General features: G+C 44.0%; 1 protein-coding gene across 1 annotated transcript in view; it reads left to right on the top strand.

The window, feature by feature from the left end:
- ABTB2 (ankyrin repeat and BTB domain containing 2) overlaps nt 1–19,006 on the top strand; it is a 111,793-nt gene that overhangs the window by 57,457 nt on the left and 35,330 nt on the right. The window contains exons 2-3 of the mRNA XM_053979887.1: nt 14,501–14,647; nt 17,249–17,459. Of these exons, the coding sequence (XP_053835862.1) occupies nt 14,501–14,647; nt 17,249–17,459 (358 nt within the window). The remainder of the gene's footprint in view (nt 1–14,500; nt 14,648–17,248; nt 17,460–19,006) is intronic.

Below are 19,006 nucleotides of genomic sequence, written 5' to 3'. Positions count from 1 at the left end.
CAAGGTAACAGGCATCTATAATGCTGCTTCAGAATTAATGATGTCATGCCAGCTCCATCAGAGAATTTATGAGTCTTGGCTTCTTAGACTCTCATAAAATAGGTAATTTATCAGTGCTGCTAAATGAGAGAAATCACCCTGCAGCTGCAGTGGGGAACACTCAGGCTTTGATTGCAGTGGAAGAGGAAGAGAAAGTTGTTGGATGAACTGTCATGTTCTAAGTGATCAGTGCTGTGTTTTATTTTGGAGGGAAATTGTCTAAATATTGCAGAGGTGTTCTCTAATTCTGATCTTTGAATTACTTAAGTGTCAGCTGACCTCTTTGCCTGTGCTGTGCTTTCCTTTTTTGAATGTGGCACCACAGAATTCATTGGCTTGCTGGCACTATACTTAATTCTAACTCGCCATCAGCTCCAGGAGCTCTGTGGCTTTTGGACTGGAGTAGTTACCTTGTAGTCATCCCTCTTTCAGCATGAACCAAGAAAGCTCATGTGGAGTACAGCGAGTTCTGGAGGCCTTACTAAGAGATGCTCACTACCCTAAGAATCTTAAGATGTTGTTAAAACAAACACCATTTCCCCAACCAATCAACCTCAGGAATAAAGAGAAGAAATTCTTTGTTTCTGGTCACAGGGAGTGAGTTTAGAAGCAGCCTTGCCCATCAGAGCTGAGGAGAGAACCCAGACCTCCTGCAAAACCATTTCTCCCTGTCTGTGGTACCAGCAACTTGCTAATTTGAGAGCAATATTGTTCCAGTTCTCAGGCTATCTGGGCTGATGTAATATTCTTGGCTACAGTCAGGTGGGTCATAATAAATTTTCTGGAACCACTTCCAGTTCTCTGTTTCTTTTCTTATAAACAACTTCTTGCACTTGGCAAATTCCTTTTGCTTCAGAATGCCAAAACTCTGGATAAGTTTTCTATTGACTTCTAAAAGTCTTTTACTATTTTCTCTGAAAGCAGAAGAGATTAAATTTAAGGGGTTTTATTTAATTTATGATTTTTACAGTATTTCAGCAGTTTCTATTTTTTCCACAAGATGTAGTGGCACTGGCAGGGTGTGATTTTGTGGCAGTTTAAGCTGAACTAAATCGGGGTGCTGCAGTCTCACCCATTTTTTTTTTTTGCCCCCAAACATTTCACCACTGCCTTTTATGCCTGCACTTGCATTTATATATTTGTATAGTGCTTACTCTGAGGCAAGGAAGTGATGTAGCCAAAGCTGAGCCTGCTGAGGGAGAATATTGAACAAAAGCAGAGGCCAGGAGTACAAAGCTTGGGACACAGGGGAGCAGGGCTGCTGTCACTTAGGATATAGTTCACTGGAAATTTAAAACAATGTAGGTGGTAATGAGAGCACCTTCAGCTCATTTTTAGTGCCCTGGGTCTCTGAGATATTGCCTCTTATCAGTGTAATGTGGAGACACGAGGGTGGAATCCAGCCTGGAGCACATAATATCGATGGTCTTTCATCGGAGAGGGTGAGAGGTGACTCAGTCTCCAGCAGGTTAAACAAGTGCCACTCGCCTGTGGGACTTGAGCTTCCCAGGCTGCCTGCACCCAGGTCCAGAGCGAGCTGGGAGAGCAGCCCAGGCACAGAACCCTTGTTTTTACAGAGCCAAGTGTCCAGCTCGTGTCACAGGCACAGGACAAACATTGCTCTTTTCTTGTTTTGGGTAAGTCATACACAACTTTTTCATCTGGAAAATGCCAATGGTGGAGGCTGCAATAGCTGCAGGGCTTGGATGTGTTTCCTGCTCTCAAACCCTGCAGCTTTGCCACCAGCCAGTGATGCAGTGCATTTTAACCACTCTGTAATATAATACAGTACAGCTCCAGCTACTGCACATGGCCAGAGCTGAGAGGTTTGGCCTTGACTCCCAGTGAAGTTTTCTCTGTGTACACTAATGTTTTTTTCCCCTCACATCTGTTTTTGGCAAAATTGCAGTTGCCAGATTTGATCCAAACATGTGCTTTTTGCTGCTGGCTTTGTATAGTTTTGTACTTTGGCAACATGACTGGATACCAGGGAGAAGGCTTGGGGTGACCTAATTGCAGCTTCCAGTACCTGGAGGGAGCTACAAGAAAGGAGAGAGACTTTGGACAAAGACTGGAAGTGACAGGATGGGGGAATGGATTCACACTGACAGAGGACAGGGTTGGATGGGATATTGGGAAGAAATTCTTCCCTGTGAGGGTGGGGAGGCCCTGGCACAGGTTCCCAGAGAAGCTGTGGCTGCCTCGTGCCTGGAATTTTTCCAGGCCAAGTTGGACAGGGCTTGGAGCAACCTGGGACAGTGGAAGATGAACGTGGCCAGGGGTTGGAATGAGATGATTGCTTGAGATGATCCCTTCCAACCCAGACCATTCTGTGAGATACTGAGAACGTTTTTCCATCCAGTCCCTTCCTAGGCACCATCTATGACCTGCTGGTTTACTGATAAGAATGGGATTACAGGCAGGAAGTCAGAACTGAAGAAGTCTTTTATACTCTAGAGATAGTTTTGGTGGGCAGTTTTGGTAGTGACGTTTCCCAAGGGGAGATGGATTGCTCACACCTGAGTGAGAGCAAAATGCAAACAGAGGAGCAGTGCAGCTGGAGATCAGGATTCTTCCTGGCTTTGCACAGCACAGATTTCCACATTAGTTCCTGTCAGCTTGGAGACCCCTTGACATTATTGGGTCAAAGAAAGGTGCTAATCCATCACAGAAAATGGCTTAGCACTTGATTTATATTCATTTATCTTCACTCTGTACAAATGCTTTGTTCCTTACCCTGCTTTGAATCAGGCCAGCCTAATATATTGGCATCTCAATCATCATTTGGCTCCCACTGAGATGAAGAAGCAATGGTTGAGCCTGCAGGGCCCTAACAGTAAATCAGTGATTTATTAGGAAGAACAGGGCAGGAAGGTGAAGATCATCTTGAAAATAGGTAGTGAGGAGACTGCTACATTTTTCTGTTTGTCTGATTCTTCTGCCCTGAAGAACTATAAAACATCAAAAAAACCCCAAATCAAACCCAAGTAACCTTAGGTTTCAAAGCACAGTGCTAAAAAATTGAGTCATTTATTTTTTTATCTTATTATGGTGATCTTGAAATTAGCCCAGGAAGGGGCATTGGAAGCTGAATGACTTTGCCCACACAGCTACAGTGGGTATCAAGTTCCATCAGCACGGAGCCAAGGCATGTCCAGCTCTGCTCAATCACCCTTTGTTTGTTGTGCCACTTCTCAGGGAATGGGATGAGGGGAAGGGAGACAAATGATACTGGGGGTTAAAGGATACAGTGTTACATGTTCCTCAGGAATTCTGGGGAAAAATAAAATATTTCCAAGGTAAAGGTGCAGAATTGGCTCTTATTTATAGGACTGTTTCCCATTCTTTCACTGATTTCTTCCATCGGGGAATGTTTAGGGTTTGGGTTTTTTTTTTTTTTCCTGTTCCTTTTCCACCATCCTTCTTTCATATCTCTATTTCCAGCCTCTCTGAGTCTTCTGTGTGCTCCTTTCCCTTCCCTGTTGTTATTATTGTATTACTTTTGGGGGAAAAGACTGTTTTGAAGTACAGTTTGAACTCCAAACAAGTTTCTGTTTCCAAGTTCCAAGTGATGTTCCCTATCTCCTATTCCAGTCTGTTCCCACCCATAAGTGGAGCTGCAGGGCAGCCCAGTTTTAGCCTTTACCAGCTTGTCCTTTTTTAACAGAACAGTCTCTTATTTGAGCTGTCACTTCAATAATTTGGTGAAAAGAACAGAAAAAAGCATTCTTAGACAGTTTAGCCTCCCCAAATCTGCCTCTGCCATGGTTCTGCCTTTTGCTTTATTCCATGACAAATTTAAAAAGCCTTCTAAGATGTTTTTTTCCCTTGGCAATAATCAAAGCTATTAATATTGCTGGGATATGGTGGTTGCAGACAAACAGCTGGATCCAAAAAGTGATTACTTCTGTGGGATGGGGTTATTTGTGTGGGATGGACCTTTGCTTTTCAAGTCCTTCCATGCTGTGTATCTCTGCCTCGCAGCAGTGGTGATGCTCCACGTTGCCCTCAGAGAGAAAATCAACTTAAAACAACACAGAACCAACAAAATAGAAAATAGAGATTTTATTTTGTACCTTAGTGACCATAGAAGTTTTATGGACAAAGGTAACGCTATGATTGTTCATTAAAATGAAGGAAGTTTTTTTCCAGCTGTGTAGTTCTTGTCAGTTAGAGGATCTTGCTCTAAAAAGTTCTTTCATTTTCATTCCATTTTCTTCTGCTGTGAGGCAATTTTCCCTGTTTTTCCATCATTTTGCCTGAAATGATGAAAAATGTTTGGGGTTTTTTTTCTTCATTTCACCTCTACAAATAACAATGTTCCAAGTGTCAGGAAAATAATTGCATGCTATGAAATGGGGTACTGGAAGTCCAATGCAGGAAAGCCCTGAGACAGCAGCACGCTGTCAAAATCAATTGGGCTGAATGCTTGAATCCATTATGGATCTGCTGCACGGGTGTGGTAGAGATATCACAGTGTATTTTTAAAATAAAACACAAGATTGGAATTCTAATTTTCGTTTCCTACACAGATGTTATGTTAAAAACCCAGAACATGTGGTCATGTTTCCAAATTCTTCAAAGAACCATGGTCATCCTGAGAACTGCTGCTTTTGGTGCTTATGCAAAAAATTTGCTGTTCTAAAATAAAAATACTAGTTTTCTTCTGAGTTATAAAACAACGTTGGGGGTGCATTAATCAGAGTGGTTTCCTGACCAAGTATTCAGATCTTAATGTAAATGTCTATAAATAATATAGTGGCAGCAGCATTCTTTTGGAAACAAAATTCAAAGAGGTCCTGTTGGAGCAGTGAGTACTTGCTCAGGGCAGTTATATTTAGGGCTCTAATGGAAGTGTACAAGTTATGCTTTTTATACAAACTATAAATGGCTACAACCAAGAGACTTAGACTTTGAAATGCACTTGGCACTTGTGCAATAGAGAGACAGGCCAGAGCCTTGTAGTATAGTTGGGTTTGGTTGTTGTTGTTTGGTGTTTTTTTTTTTTGTTGTTGTTTTTTTGTTTTGTTTTGGTTTTTTTGGTTTTTTTTTTGTTTTGGTTTTGTTTTTTTTTTTGCCTGCCAGCTTTACAAATATTGCCAAATTCTTACAGTGTTGCCACCCCTGAAGGGCACTGTCAAAAATAGATGTTGGATCTGCTCTCGTTTGGGACTGGTGTGGAGCCTTGGAAAGGTTGAACCCTGAGTGCATATGTGATGACAATGAAGCGGTGATGGGGGACCAGAAAGAGGAATTCAGATGCAGAAGCAGGGAGTAAAATAGGTGCTGAAACCAGAGCAAGATGTCATGGAAGGAAGCCACATATGAATGGGAATGGTATGAGATGGTCCTTGAGTGCCACACAGGATGCGAGAAATGGGCTCAAGTGTTGCAGATCGAGGATAAAGCTGAGCAGTTGGTGAGTAAATGGAATTCCTCAGCTTCGCTTCTGAGTGTCTAAACAATTGGTCATTGTTGACAAGATCTCCAGGATGCTTTGATGTGAGGAAGCAGAAAGTTGCAAAATGCTGTCATTAGTAAGAGACTAATCAGCTGTATTGGGGGGGAAAACTGCCAAATACTTCCAAGTGTTTGTTTAAGGAAATGAAAAGTAAGAGAGGCATAGCTTCTGTCCTGGGCTAGAATCGCTGCTGGTCTTTAGTGCTATCAAAATACTCTTGGAGAGCAAACCCTGCCTAATGGTGCTTGTCAATCACAAACATTGTTATCAGGATGGTGAAGCTTTTTGTGTTTGTCTTGTCCCAAAAGCTTGCACAAATATGGGGCTGCGGACAGAGCTGGGGTAAAAAATGTCAAAGCTTGTGATTCAGGAATTACTCATGCACGTAAACGCTGCTGTGAGCAATTTACTGTGCTGAAATAATACTGAAGATTAAACTGGAGGTATCAAATCCACAATGGTGCTGTCTCTTTTCTCCTGAACTACTCACCATGCACCCGCCCCAAGTTTTGTGTTGTCTGGCTGGTGACTCAAAACCTGAATCATTTTTGTCTGCAGGCAGGGTAGGAATGTGCTCATCCTGGGGAGCCTCCAAGCCTTGCCCTCCTGAGGTCAGACTTCACGGTCTCAGCACTGCACTGTGTTTCTCTTAGATAAAATTTCAATTTCATATTGAGTGACAGATGCATATTTCACCCTGACAAAATCCAAGCTGCTGTTGCTGACAGCTAAAGGAGACAGGCCCTGAGCTGCCTAAAAAATTCCTTTAGGAGCAGTAAGGTGGTTACTGCTGAGTTCCTATTTCCTCATGGCTTTTTAAAAATAAACTGAGAGTAATCAGCTCTTATGACACTCTTGTATTTTAGGTCATTAACTGATGTAATTGTAGTCCTGATGTTTATTATTAAGTGACCATGGTTTCTGAAATCTGATTGTAATGGCTTGCAACAGCCAGGAGAAGCTAAGGAGGGTAGATTTTATCAGGCCAAGGATTCACCTGTATAAAGAAGCTGCCATGCAGGGGTAATTTCTTCCAAAAAAAATTGCTCTGGAATACATTAGAAGGGATTGCACTGGATTATTCTGGAGTACTTCCCTGGTCAGATTCTCCATCTTGACATTCCCTAAGAAAAGGAACTGGGAGTGGCTGAGGATATAAATTTACTATCCTCTTTGTTTGGCAAGCATACAGATCATGGGATGTATAAATAGAAGAATTGAAAGCAAGTAAAGAGAGGTCATTATGGGATGTACAAAGAGCTTACTCAGATCACATCTGGGGAGCTGGGCATGATTCAAAGGCCAGATTACAGGAAGGACAGTGAACAATAAGGAGTGGATTAGAAGAGGGTATTGTGGAGGGTAGGAGGGCTCGAGCTGGTGCCTGCAGTTGCTGCAGTCCCACTGCTTACACCAAATGAAGCTGGTTTTACTAAAAAGCACCTAAATTGGAGACTTCTAAAGAATTCCAGAGGAATGGAGACAGGACCCTCTTCTTCCTAAGCTTTCTGATCCCCACAGCAGTGCCACTAAAGGACTCTTACCACTGCTTACCTGTCATACCTCTCTCCCTCTTTCAAAAACAAAGCTTATTTTTTAGCTTGCACATATATATGTATGTTGTTTCTTTGTAATTTCTTATAAAGAAACAACATATATATATATGCAAGCTATATGCAAGTATTTCTGCTCTGTTTATCAGAACAACTGCCCAGTATTTTATCCACATCCAAATCTCTACAGGGCTGAAATAATTTTGCTTTCCTTAACCCTCTCATAGTTGGGCAAAGGTTCTCTTCTGATGTCATAAACTCCACTGAGGCGCAATTAAATATTGTCACAGTATCTGTCCTTTCATCTCAGAAGTAGCTACGTCTTGGGGAGCTTTGTTGAAGGTAAAAAGGGCTTTGTAAATGAAAAAAGAGCTGTTGGTAAGGGGCAAAAAAATGTGCTGTTGACACATATGGGAAATGGGGACACTGCTGAATGTTGAGCAGCATGAAGGAGTAAGTTGAGGATGATAAATGAAGCAAGAACACTGCTGCTATCACACCACCCTTACCAAGAATGAAGCAATATCCTCATTTTCCAGATAAGCAGACTGAGACTCTGAGATTAATCAAACTGGTTAGGGTTTACACAAGTAGGGAATTCCAAGTCTTCAGCCTCTTGGACCACAGTCATTTTTTGGCACAGGATTCTGGTTTTGTATTTCTTTAACAGTGTTCATAATCTATTTATCCCACTCCTCATAAAACTTGGCTTTTTCATTTATATTTCTAACCCAGTATGGGGTTTCCTCTTTTGTGTGCCATACTGGATCCTGAAAATAAGAGTCCTGGAAACATGGATTTATTGATAATTGGTAGATTTTTTAATACTGATATTACAGTGTAGTGCAGGTCTTTGCCTGCCCTTGGGCCCTGCATAGAAGAGCCAATGCCTAGAAAATCACACGTACAAAATTCCAAAAGGATCAGCTGAGTTTTAGGGATGTACTTGACATCTGAGCACACACGCTCCTCTTCAGAAGTAGTTGTAGGAAGTAATAATAGTAGGAAGCATTTACAGTTTATATTTACAGATTACATCCCCAAAGGCCTTTTATTAGGACACATAAAACAGGAAGCATAATTCTACAAACCTACACTTAAAGCCACACAAAGTTATTCCATTCATTTCCAATCTCTGGATCCGGATTGTGGGAGCAATGGCTCTGTGCTACCCAGTTTCATACAGGGAATTTGAACTGGGAATTTTGAGCAGGGAGCAATGGTTCTGTGCTACCCAGTTTCATACAGGGAATTTGAACTGGGAATTTTGAACAGGGAGCAATGGCTCTGTGCTGCCCAGTTTCATACAGGGAATTTGAACTGGGAGGTTTGGGCTTTGCCAAGTGCTGGTTCTGGTGGAGGAGTTTTGTGGTTGCTTCTCTTCCTTTTGCCCAATATTCTCCGTCTCGGAAATGGGAATGAGGACAGTCATTGTGCTGTGTTTTTTGGCAGTTGTGACAATGTAAGCCCAGGATATGTTCCCTTGTGCTTATGTTCAATTAAGTGCTTGGGGCCAGGCCAGGTTAGTGGTTGTCCAGAAGACCACAGGGGTATGGAAGTGGGATTAGTGACTCAGTAAATTCTGACTCGGTATTAAACCGAGGCCTTTCTCCTACATTTATAGTCATTTGCAAGCTCATATATCACAGCTGGATTCAAATGGAATACAGATCCTTCCTACCTTTATCCAATTCCACCATTTTCATAGCAAAAGGGAAGCAAAATGTGTGGGGTGAAGACGGGCACAGGGAAGTTTCCTAGGTATAGGGAGGTATTTGTAGTGATTGTTCACAGGCTCCTGCCCTTTCCCTGGCTGTGTGCTCCGTGGCTTTCCCTGCTTTTTAGACTTCCAGTTGCTGCAATGACCTGCACCCCAGGAGAAAGGGGTGGTGAGTTTTGAGAGTGCTTTATAAGTCTCTCCTGGGTTATTTTGGTACTTCACTTAAGAAATGCCTGTTGACACTGAGCTACAGGAAGACTGTGAGCATGAAGGCAACTCATTCTCTGATAACATTCTTGAAGTCCAGGAAAACTGTATTTTGCTAATTTGGAGAGAATATTGTCTCTGTGATCAGTAGGACCAAGACTGAGGGCTGTGTGACTCTGAGGTGTCCAGAAGTGTCCCCTTAGGACATCAGCTCTTTAGTGGAGAGATCCAGCATAGCACTTGCAGAAAATTTAAAAATCACCTCCACTTGCAGCTCCTCTGTTTCTCCTCCTGTTTCCAATTACAGAATTACTGTTTAATGTGGATGCAGATATAGGAAACTCTGATTTTTTTTTTTTTTTGTACTGCTGACAAACTGGGAGAGATGCCTGCCTGCTTTCTAGCAGAAGCCACGCTCTTTTCCTATATATGAGCAATTAGGTGCATTGTTCCCTGATCACAAGCCTCTCTCACCATCTATAGCATGGCTGCAGTTGATTATAGAGCTTGATGTGTTTAGATTTTGAGGGAGCTCCATCAGGAACACTTTGGTTGCTGTTTTTCGGAGGGGTTTGTTTATGTTCTGTCAAAATGATCCCATCTCATTTCATAAAATAAAGAGGGGTTGAGCTTTCCTAGCAGCGGTAGGTCAGCAAGGAGAAAACAGAACTCCAAGGATTGGCATTAATTCCTGCTGGTGCTCCACACTGGGAACTGATTGGCAAGAGGGAACTGCGAGGCATTGTGTGCTGTGGGAGAACGGGGAAGGGAAAACAAGGAGAGCCTTGAATGCTCCTGGCCATGAAGAATGGCAGGACTTTGTGCAAGGTGACAGCCATCCCGATGTCATGGCCACGTTCCAGCGTGGGAACTGCACTTGCACTTGGCTCAGCTTTCCCCTGGCTCTGTTGGAATTGGTGGGATTTGGCAACTCCAGCGCAGTCAGGTCGTCACCGACCGCCTTCAAAACTTGGGCCTTCCAAAATTTCAGTTCACAGGGATCAGCTATCATTCCCACCTCCCAGAATGTTTCTTGCAGAATTTATCCCAAGCCAAACATTGCAAAAGCACACTGGTGTAGGGATTCCTGCTTGGTTTCCTAATGCATTTTTCAAGCATACTCACAGCACTCCTGGTTTCATACATGGGGCTTTTAGCAGCAATTTATAATGTATAGAGATGATTTTGAATTTTCCAAGGGCTTTCTGGTTGGTTTGGCCAAAGAGGTGTTTTATTCCCTACTGTTCTGATTTGTTTTATGGAAGTGTTTAGGTATAAATAGCACATTGTATTGTCCCATGCATTTTGCTAGGTTTATTTTTTAAAAAAGCAGTTTTTCCGTGTCAGTAGTTTATGGTGTATATATATATCCCTGTCCTAATTATATTCCTGATTCTTTGCCTAATCTGTCATGAGCAGAGCCAGTGCATTTCTGAAGTAAGGAAATCAGTATCCTGGGCAATTTCCATGAGGAATCCCAGACAGCAGAATTTGAGTGCTTTCCAGCCAAGACTCCTTGGCCCTTTGCCACTTGTGAGTGGCCCCATCTTAACCTCTAGACATCATACAAGTGTTTGAAAGCCATCAAATGGCTGATGAGTTAATCTCTAGGAAGTTGTCTGCCAACATCAAGGGTCCAGACTGGAGAAAGCCCAGAGAAAACCATTACAACAAGGTAAAAATGATGGCAAGTCCCTGTGAGGTGTGAAGGGACCGTGGGTAGTTGGAAAGTCAAACATTCCAATCTCAAAGCAAAATTCAGGGAAAGGTCTGCATTTGCTGTATCTTGAGAGCAAAAGAACAGACTTTGTTGCCAGCCTCGGAATTATGAGGACATTCAGAGATGGACCTGGGGTTCCTTACAGGAATTGTCCTTCTTGAGGAACTGGATTGACTGCTCAGCTTGGGGAATCATAGAATCAGGCAGTGGTTTGGCTTGGAAGGGACTTTTAAAGATAATATTGTTCCAAACCCCCTACCATGGGCAGAGACACCTTGCCCTAGGCCAGGTTGCTCCAAATCCTGTCAAGCCTGGCCTTGAACACTCCCAAGGATGAGGCAGCCACAGCTTCTCTGGGAAACTGTCCCATCCTTATAGTAAAAAATTCCTTCCCATGTAAACCTACCCTCCTTCAGTTTAAGGCCATTACCCTTTATGCGGTCACTCCATGCCCTTGTCCAAAGCCCCTCTCCAGCTCTCTTGGAGCCCCTAGGTTCTCCTTGGACTCTTCCCCTCTCCAGGTTGAACATTCCCAGCTCTCCCAGCCTGTCTCCAGGGCAGAGGTGTTCGAGCACATCCTGGAAGCCACACAAGAGCCTTGCCCAGCCCTGCTCGGGGGAGCCATCACATTTCAGCCAAAGCTGCTGCACCTCTTAAAGCAGAAAGATGTCCAGGAGTGTGAACAGACTTTTCCCTGGATCTTGCTCAGACTGGAAACATTTTCAGTTGCTATTAAAAAGCATCAGATTACGGACAACAATTTGAAACTCTTCAGGCAAGCAGAATAATTTGAGTTTAAGGAACTGCTTAACTGGAATTCACTCAGTTGTGACTGCCTTTTAAGAGCGTTGGCAGCAAGTGCTCGTGAACAGGTTTCATATTTAACTGAGGCAGAATAAATATGGCTTTATTTCCAGCTGCTGTTTCAAAAGCTATGGAAAGATCAGGAAAAAATTGTTAGCTAGCCATGCTTTAATTGAGAATCAGGCCATTCCAGTGGTGACTTGTGAGCTCCTGCTGCTCCTGGAGTTTGAGCTAAGCTACACTTGAATTCAGTCTCTCACCAGGGCTTGGATCCTGTACTTAAAATCTTAATTAAAAATACTGCCCAAGTGGTTCATTCCTGCACAGTAATTATATGTTGTTTCACATTGTTTTGTGGGAAAAACACAGTTTGGAAAGTCAGGAAGTAAAGGTGAACATCAAACTGAGAGCATTCTGACGTGGATCGATTTATTTCAGTTGCAGTTTTGCTTATCTTGCTAGTCATGATTAAAACCAGTGTTGCCACTAATATGAAAATGCAGGAATGTGAATGCCAGACAGAAACTGCCCATGGTTTATACCATTGTAACACCTTTTGACTGAAAATTCCATGATTTGGAAAGCAGGAGAGCAAGAACCATAGGTTGGAATACAAATAATCAGCACAAGGCAGTTGTCTGTTATCAAAAAAGGGGGGTTTTAATTGGTATTAAAGATTAAGTCCTGTTCCTACTTAAGACATCAGTGGGCAAAGCTTGACTGCAGATGTCCTTGTGCCTGAATTTCTGATCTGAGGAGCAGCAATGATGTTTTTCTAACTCACTGAAGTTACTGGAAGGGGATCAGAGGGGAAATCCTGATTAGCGTGCTGTAAGTAGAATAGTTGTGGGGTACATTTCTGTTTTGCTTCCTACTGCCCCAAAATCAGTGTTGGGAGGTGTGTCCTCATTCCCAGGCCTGCTTGTACCTGTGGAGACCTGCCAGACATGAGGGAGCCTTGGAATCTTTATGTCATTCATCCCCTCTTCGATCCCAGGGAAAATCCCCGGTGGCATCACTGGGTCTTGGTACATGGCCAAAGTCTTGGTGAGTTCCTTATTCCTCTCTGGTGCCTAAAGGATGCTCCTCAGCTGTGCCAAGGCAGGTGACAACATAAATCTTGTCCACAGCTATCTTGGATGAGTCATTTTTCCCAAGGTAAATAAATCCTCCCTGTTTCCACACGTCACCTGACAAACTGTGAACTGGAAAACTGAGAAAATGTTGTTGCCTTTTGCGAGCCAAAGCGTTCTGCAAATCTTTAATTTTTAATTCCTTGTTAGAAAACAGAACCAACTGAAAGGGGCTGGCAGAGAAAATGTGCCCCACTTCTTTCCCTCTGCTGGGCTCAGCAGTGGAGCTGCCAGTTTCTGTTTTCGCCTCTGTAGAATTATGTGCCTCTATTTGAAAATTTTGACAAATCAGGCTGTTTTCATTCTCCCTCTGCCATAAATTCAATCCATATGTCTCTAAAACATCCTTTCATAGCTTTGGCATGGAAAAGGAAGTGGCTTAGGCTCTGTATAGTGTATTTAAAGCAAAGGTCTCCTAGTTTGCATGCATGGCTTCTGGTAGCTCTTAAAGCCTCAACTTCCTAATTATTCAGGTTAAGAGGGCATTGGCAGAGCGTTCTCCATTAACTAACAGTGATGTACAGTGAAGAAGCACAACAGGATAAATCATTCCCTTATTCTCATCATGTCCAGGAAGTTTTTGATACAGCCCTTGGCTTTGCCACAAAGCAGGATGCAAAGAGGATGTGAAAAGGGTAGGAGAGATCAATCCAGCATAAAATCTCAAAAGAAAACATCAAGACAAAGAAACAAAGGGTCTTGCACAATGAGCTGCAGGGTTTTGTTGGGCAACAATACACAGCACCTATGTGACAGGAGGTCAAGGATCTCCATATCCCAGCCTAACCCAGGGCCGGGAGGTGAGGGAGGAAGGAAATGTGGGTCCGAGCTGAACTGTATTGCTGTGGATCAAAGTTAAAAATCAGAAATACAGGATGCAGCAGGCTAAGAGCACAGGCAGTCGTGGCTGCTATGAGTGGCCTTGCCTGGAATCAGGGAAAATTTGGGCCAGGAGGTGCTACTGGAATTGTGGGATAGATCTGTAATTAAAAATGGGGCAGTAGTGAGGGCACAGGAGCAATGGCTGAGTGACTACAGGTGGCTTTTTGGAGTCCACCTGCCCTCCAAAAAGGGCAGGATGCAGTGGCACCAGACCTACCCCAGAGTGCCACTGCACAGGGCAGGTCACTCTCCCAGCCCAGCCTCTGTCACAGACCCTGCTCCCTGCCTCATATCCACTGCAGAGGTCACATTCCCCCTTTTCTCTGTGCCACACAGAGCAATCAGTTCCTGTGCATTTGATGGAGAAGAGATGTGTGTGGTACGCACGTGTGTGCAGTGTAATTACCTTCCTAATCTCTCTCACACGGGGGTCATTTACAGAGATGAAAATTCAGGCAACCTCAGAACTCCTGGGCGTCGCTTGGCGCATCCAGAGGTGTGCACATGCAGAAACCACAGTCTGAGCACCTGAAACTGCAAGGCAGGTTCAAAGGGCTGGCACAGCCCCTGGTTTTGTTTGCAGGGTTGTGGGGATGAGGTGGACTCCAGGCTATATTCCACATCTCTCCAGATCAGGCCCTTCTATCTGGGGATCTGCATACAGCTGTTCAGCAGCGAGCCGTGTGTGCGTGGCCCTGTTGTTGTATAAACAAGAGTAGAGACTTAACCAAAGCTTTTCATGTAGTTTTATCTGGACTGCAATTTGTTTCCAGCTCTTAAAGGCTGTAGGAACATCCAACCTTACTCCCTGGAGCCTGTTTCAGCCATTCCAGCAGTGTTCACGGCGCTGTTTGATTTCCTTTGAACTGTTCAAAAATTCCTGGAGAAAGGTGTGAGTTCTGTATCCCTCCTGGAGGGATTTGCTTTTGCACACAGAGTGTGGGCTGATTTGTAAGAGGTGTGCTGTGTGCTCTGTCCCAGGTGTGCTGTCCCTCCCTGCCTACTTCAGCCCCTACCACGATGGCTCTGTGTGCAGCGACGGCCGGGCTGACGCCTACGCGCAGCTGGAGCTGCGGACCCTGGAGCAGTCCCTGCTGGCCACGTGCGTCGGGAGCATCTCGGAGCTGAGTAAGTTTGGGATGTAATCCACCATGGGGCTCTTTCAGCAGAGCAGGAGAGCCCATCCCTCCACTGCTGAGGGGCAGCGGGAGTGCTGCCACTGTTGGCAGTGTGAGCAGCATTTAATGTTGGGTGAGATGTAATTGTCTGGTGGTGCTGTTTATGAAAATCAGCTGGTTTCATTAGTCTGCTTAATGTCTAATTCACCTGGAGAGGTGTGAGATGTGCCTTTTTTTTTTTTTTTTTTTTGGTAGAGATGTTACTGACAGCTAAAGTTGGATGCTCTTTCCTAGATGCCTCTGGAGGCTCTCCTGTGCATTTATAGAGCACAGCAAATCTCCTAAAGACAGCAAACACTTGGTTAGTGTTTCTACAGTGGAAATGTCTGGGATATTCAAGGAAAAGCTTTTTGGTTACTTAAAAAACAAAAAGCGAATGAAAAAGAAAATCTGAGAGCACTCTGGTAACAAAAACTTGTTCAACCCCCTTTTTTTTTTATAGCTGACCAAATGAAATGTTCCATTCCTAGAGTACTCGCAAAGCCCCTTTAAAGTAAACAAAAATGATTTGTGTTTTCCTGGTCTACTTTCCTCCTTGCAACGTTTCTGCTGGCATCATTTTCTTAGCCTGCACCATCTGAATGCTAATGAATGCCAGGGCCAGTAAGGAGTTTGTGTGTTTCACCATTTATTTTGCAACCTGCCTTAGTTTGAGGTTTTCAAATTCCTTCAACATACCTCTATTTATCCTGGAACACAAGAGAACATTTGTAGCGAGGGCCTAAGATTGAATACAGCTTCCTCTCTCCCTCTTCCCCCATCCCTGCCTGGCCAACTTGGTCAGTACATCCAGTGAATGGCTCTCCTGATACAGTTGCCTTTTTTTTTTTTTTTTTTTTTTTTTTTTTTTTTTTTTTTAATTTTTTTAAACATTGCTGCCCATTGCCAGAAAAATAGAGTGAGTGTGCAAAGGAGAAGGACCGTTATTCTGAGCTGAAAATTTGAATTCCAGATGCGTTTCTGCTGTAAACTGTGCAGACTTCTGTGTTAGCACCAGCGCTGGAGGATCCGTGATGCTCTCGTAAAACGTGAGGATCCTGGAGCTACTGAAGTGGAAAGGCAGAGTTGTTAGAAGGATTTTTTTATTATTCTGAAGTGGGTCCTTAAAGCTGAATGTGCTGTACAACAAAGGAGTGGCAGGGCTTTAGACTGCAAGCTGAGATTTTTAATACCTCGTTGGTCTGAACCACTAAAAACGTCATGTTTAGACATACAGTAGCTTTGTGGGGCTTTCTCCTGTGTAACAGCAGAACCCCAGGGTTTCTGACTAACAAATTTAGTGTATTGCTTTTAGATATAAATAAACAAATAATAACTTCCCAAGAATTTCAGAGGGAGGTGTTGCTAATGCATATGTGACACCACTAAACTCAGGTTGCTTTCCCAGGAGCCAGCTTTGTGATGGGGCGACTATTTCGGTTCCATCCTTTCCCAGTATTGTAACTTTTGGACACAATAGAGCAATGTTTCCTGTGAGAGTTCGAGGGGATTGTGAAGCATAAAGCAGCAGAGATTCTCCCAAGGAAAAAACAGATCCTAGCTAAGTATAGTAATAATTCAGCTCACTGGTTGGTAGTCACACTACTCAAAGATGAAGCTTTTAAAGCTTTTTGGAGTTTGTAATGCACCACAACACAAGGAGATTAAACAGGGTTGTGCCTAAAGCAAGCTTATTGCAAAAAGACCAGCTTTGGGTTCATTGCTCTGGGAACTTTTTAAAAATCTGCAGTCCTAAAATTCTGAGTGCAACTGTGTGATGCAGGTCACCTTCATCACGGCCTCCTCAGGTCCACCGTGCTCCGACACAGAGGCAGCTTGGCTCCAGTTCAAAAACCAAGAGGAATAAGAAGCCCAGAGACCTCCTGGACTGAGCTTCTTATATTGCTGAGGAACAGATTTCTGGCACAGCTTGAGACAGCCGGCATGATAAAGATTGGCCTATTAATAAGAGAGTCAGGTCTTGCTGTTCTGGAGAAACCTGCATCTGGAGTGAGAATGGGAGCAGCAGACTCCTCAAAGAAGGGATTTCTGTCTTGAACATAATGTCACTAATTTGTCTCAAGTGCCAGGCAGGAGGGTAGAACAGCATGACCCAGTTGGAAGAAATGGGAGCAACCTCCAAAAAAGATGAGAGTGAAGTATTGGTGCTACTGATTTCGCCTTGTGAAACAGTCGCTTCCAGGTTGGGCAGAGGACATTTTACAAAGACATCAGTAGTTTTTGTAGGCTGGCAAAAAAATTTGGTATTTTTGGGTGAAAAGAGGAGAACACCAGCAGTAAACCAGCAAACTCACTGTAAAGAATGTGTGGCAACTGAGAGGTGTTGCACTTCATGTTTTCTAACTGATAACTTGGTATTTGAAAGAAAGCGCTGCCGAGTGGCAGCTTGAGGGACAGGACACTCTCTGCCTTTGTGGAGGAGGTTCTGTGCACACAGCAAACATTCCTCTGAGCTGTGAGAGCTTTGATTTGTTCAAGAAGCATGATTAAAAGCGCTGTGGGTGACTGATAAAGAGATGATTTTGTGTTTTCTCCCTGTGTGTGCGCGCAGGCGATTTGGTCTTGCGAGCCATGCACCACATGCAGTGCCTGAACACCGTCCGGCCCGGCATGAGCCCTGTGCGGCAGACCCGGCAGCAGCAGCCCATCTCCTGGTCCCCTGATGCCCTCCACACCCTCTACTACTTCCTACGCTGTCCCCAGATGGAGTCCATGGAGAATCCCAACCTGGACCCTCCGAGGATGACGCTGAGCAATGAGCGGTAGGTCGGTGAGCTGGGAGCGGGCACGGAGCAGGCTGAAAGGGCTCCTTCTGTTGGATTTCCAGGGCAGGTTTGTGGGATGCTACCTAGGAGGCATCAGTTATTCCTGCAGCCAGGCCAGATTGGGTTGTTAGCCCTGCCAAGTTTGCGAAGCCTTGGAATGGGAGCTGGAAAGTGAGCTGGTTTTTCGTGCGGTCTTTCCGAGCGAGGCACAAGGCTGTGTGCTGCCAGCAGGGCTTGTCTGGAGACCTTGCCAAAAGTACATGTGGTTGCCTAAAGCAGGAAAGGCCTTCCCAAAGAAAATGTTACCTCCTGAATGGTGCCAATTAATAATTGTCATCGTTCTGGGGAAAAGCAACGCCGTTTGCTGTGGGGAGGGTTCAGGGGATTTATGAACATCCTACTTGAGGATTACTTCAGTTGGTGCTGTTTGTCTGGAGTAGAAAGAAATTTCTACAGGAAGCCGGGAGCTAACCAGGGAAGGCAGTGGGTCTTCCTGCCTTCTGCCAGCTCTGTGACCGACTCGCAAAGTAGGGCCATTATTAGAGCAGTCAGAAATTTTCCAGCGGGATGTTTTTTCTCTTGGAAGCCTCCCTGTTTTCCTTCCTGCCCAGCCCCTTGGCAGGCTGCCTGACAGGCTGGTGGCACAGGAGAGCTGAGGAGCCCTCAGAGCTGAGTTCTTGGACAGGTCAGGCAGCTCCTGCTCCCCAGTTGCATTCTGTAGGAAGACCTAGGCCACTCCAGACTTGTTTCCCTACTTCCAAGTGCACATCCAAGTTTCTGTTCATTTCAGAAATCTTAAATGGGAAGTTCTGTTTTCTGGTTATCCATTATTTATTCTAGCTTGCTTTTTGGATGTCTTTTTGACCTGTTGGACATCAGGTTGAGGGAAGGCTCTATTCTGGCCCTTCCCAAAAGCAGCCTGTGGTTGGGAAGTTTCCCAGTATATTGATGTGCTGAGGCCATACTCATAAAACAAAAATGCAGAATGCTTGTTGGACAAATGAGCAGGGAAAGGAGAACATCTCTGCAGTTTTGTAAATAACATGGTTTCTTCTTCCCACCTTGGGCTTTACTGTACTCAGCCCCAGCTTCTGAAATCTGTATGAAATCATAGCAACACACAAATAATTAAATACAGGAGTAAAAAAAGGTTGCCTTTCTGTTTGATCCTCCCCTGAAATCGTTTCAAAAAGAGCAGAACTCTCCAAAGAGAGGGAAGAGATGTACAGATATGAAGAATCAGGAGGAATTAAGTTGAATGAAATAGGAGAAGCATGCCTGCACACCTCAGCCTGCTGGTGGCTCAGTTTTTTGTGCTCACTAACCTTAATCTATGTTACCCCTACCTAGTGCAAGGCTGTTTATTTTGCACACTGTGCAAAAAAAAAAGTTTTCATAAGGCCAGATTGTGTAAAGTTGTGCCACTGTTTCCCACAGTGGTACAGCTGAGCCTGCTGAACAGCTCGTATCAGAAATGTAGATTAAGCTGTCTCTTTTGTGCTCTTTTCACTGCTCTCAGTGTAATAATGTTACTGCAGCTACTT

Source organism: Vidua macroura, chromosome 6, assembly GCF_024509145.1.
Source record: "Vidua macroura isolate BioBank_ID:100142 chromosome 6, ASM2450914v1, whole genome shotgun sequence".
Lineage (NCBI taxonomy): Eukaryota > Metazoa > Chordata > Aves > Passeriformes > Viduidae > Vidua > Vidua macroura.
The sequence above is the reverse complement of the archived record's forward strand: the minus strand, read 5'-3'. Positions and strand labels throughout refer to the sequence as shown.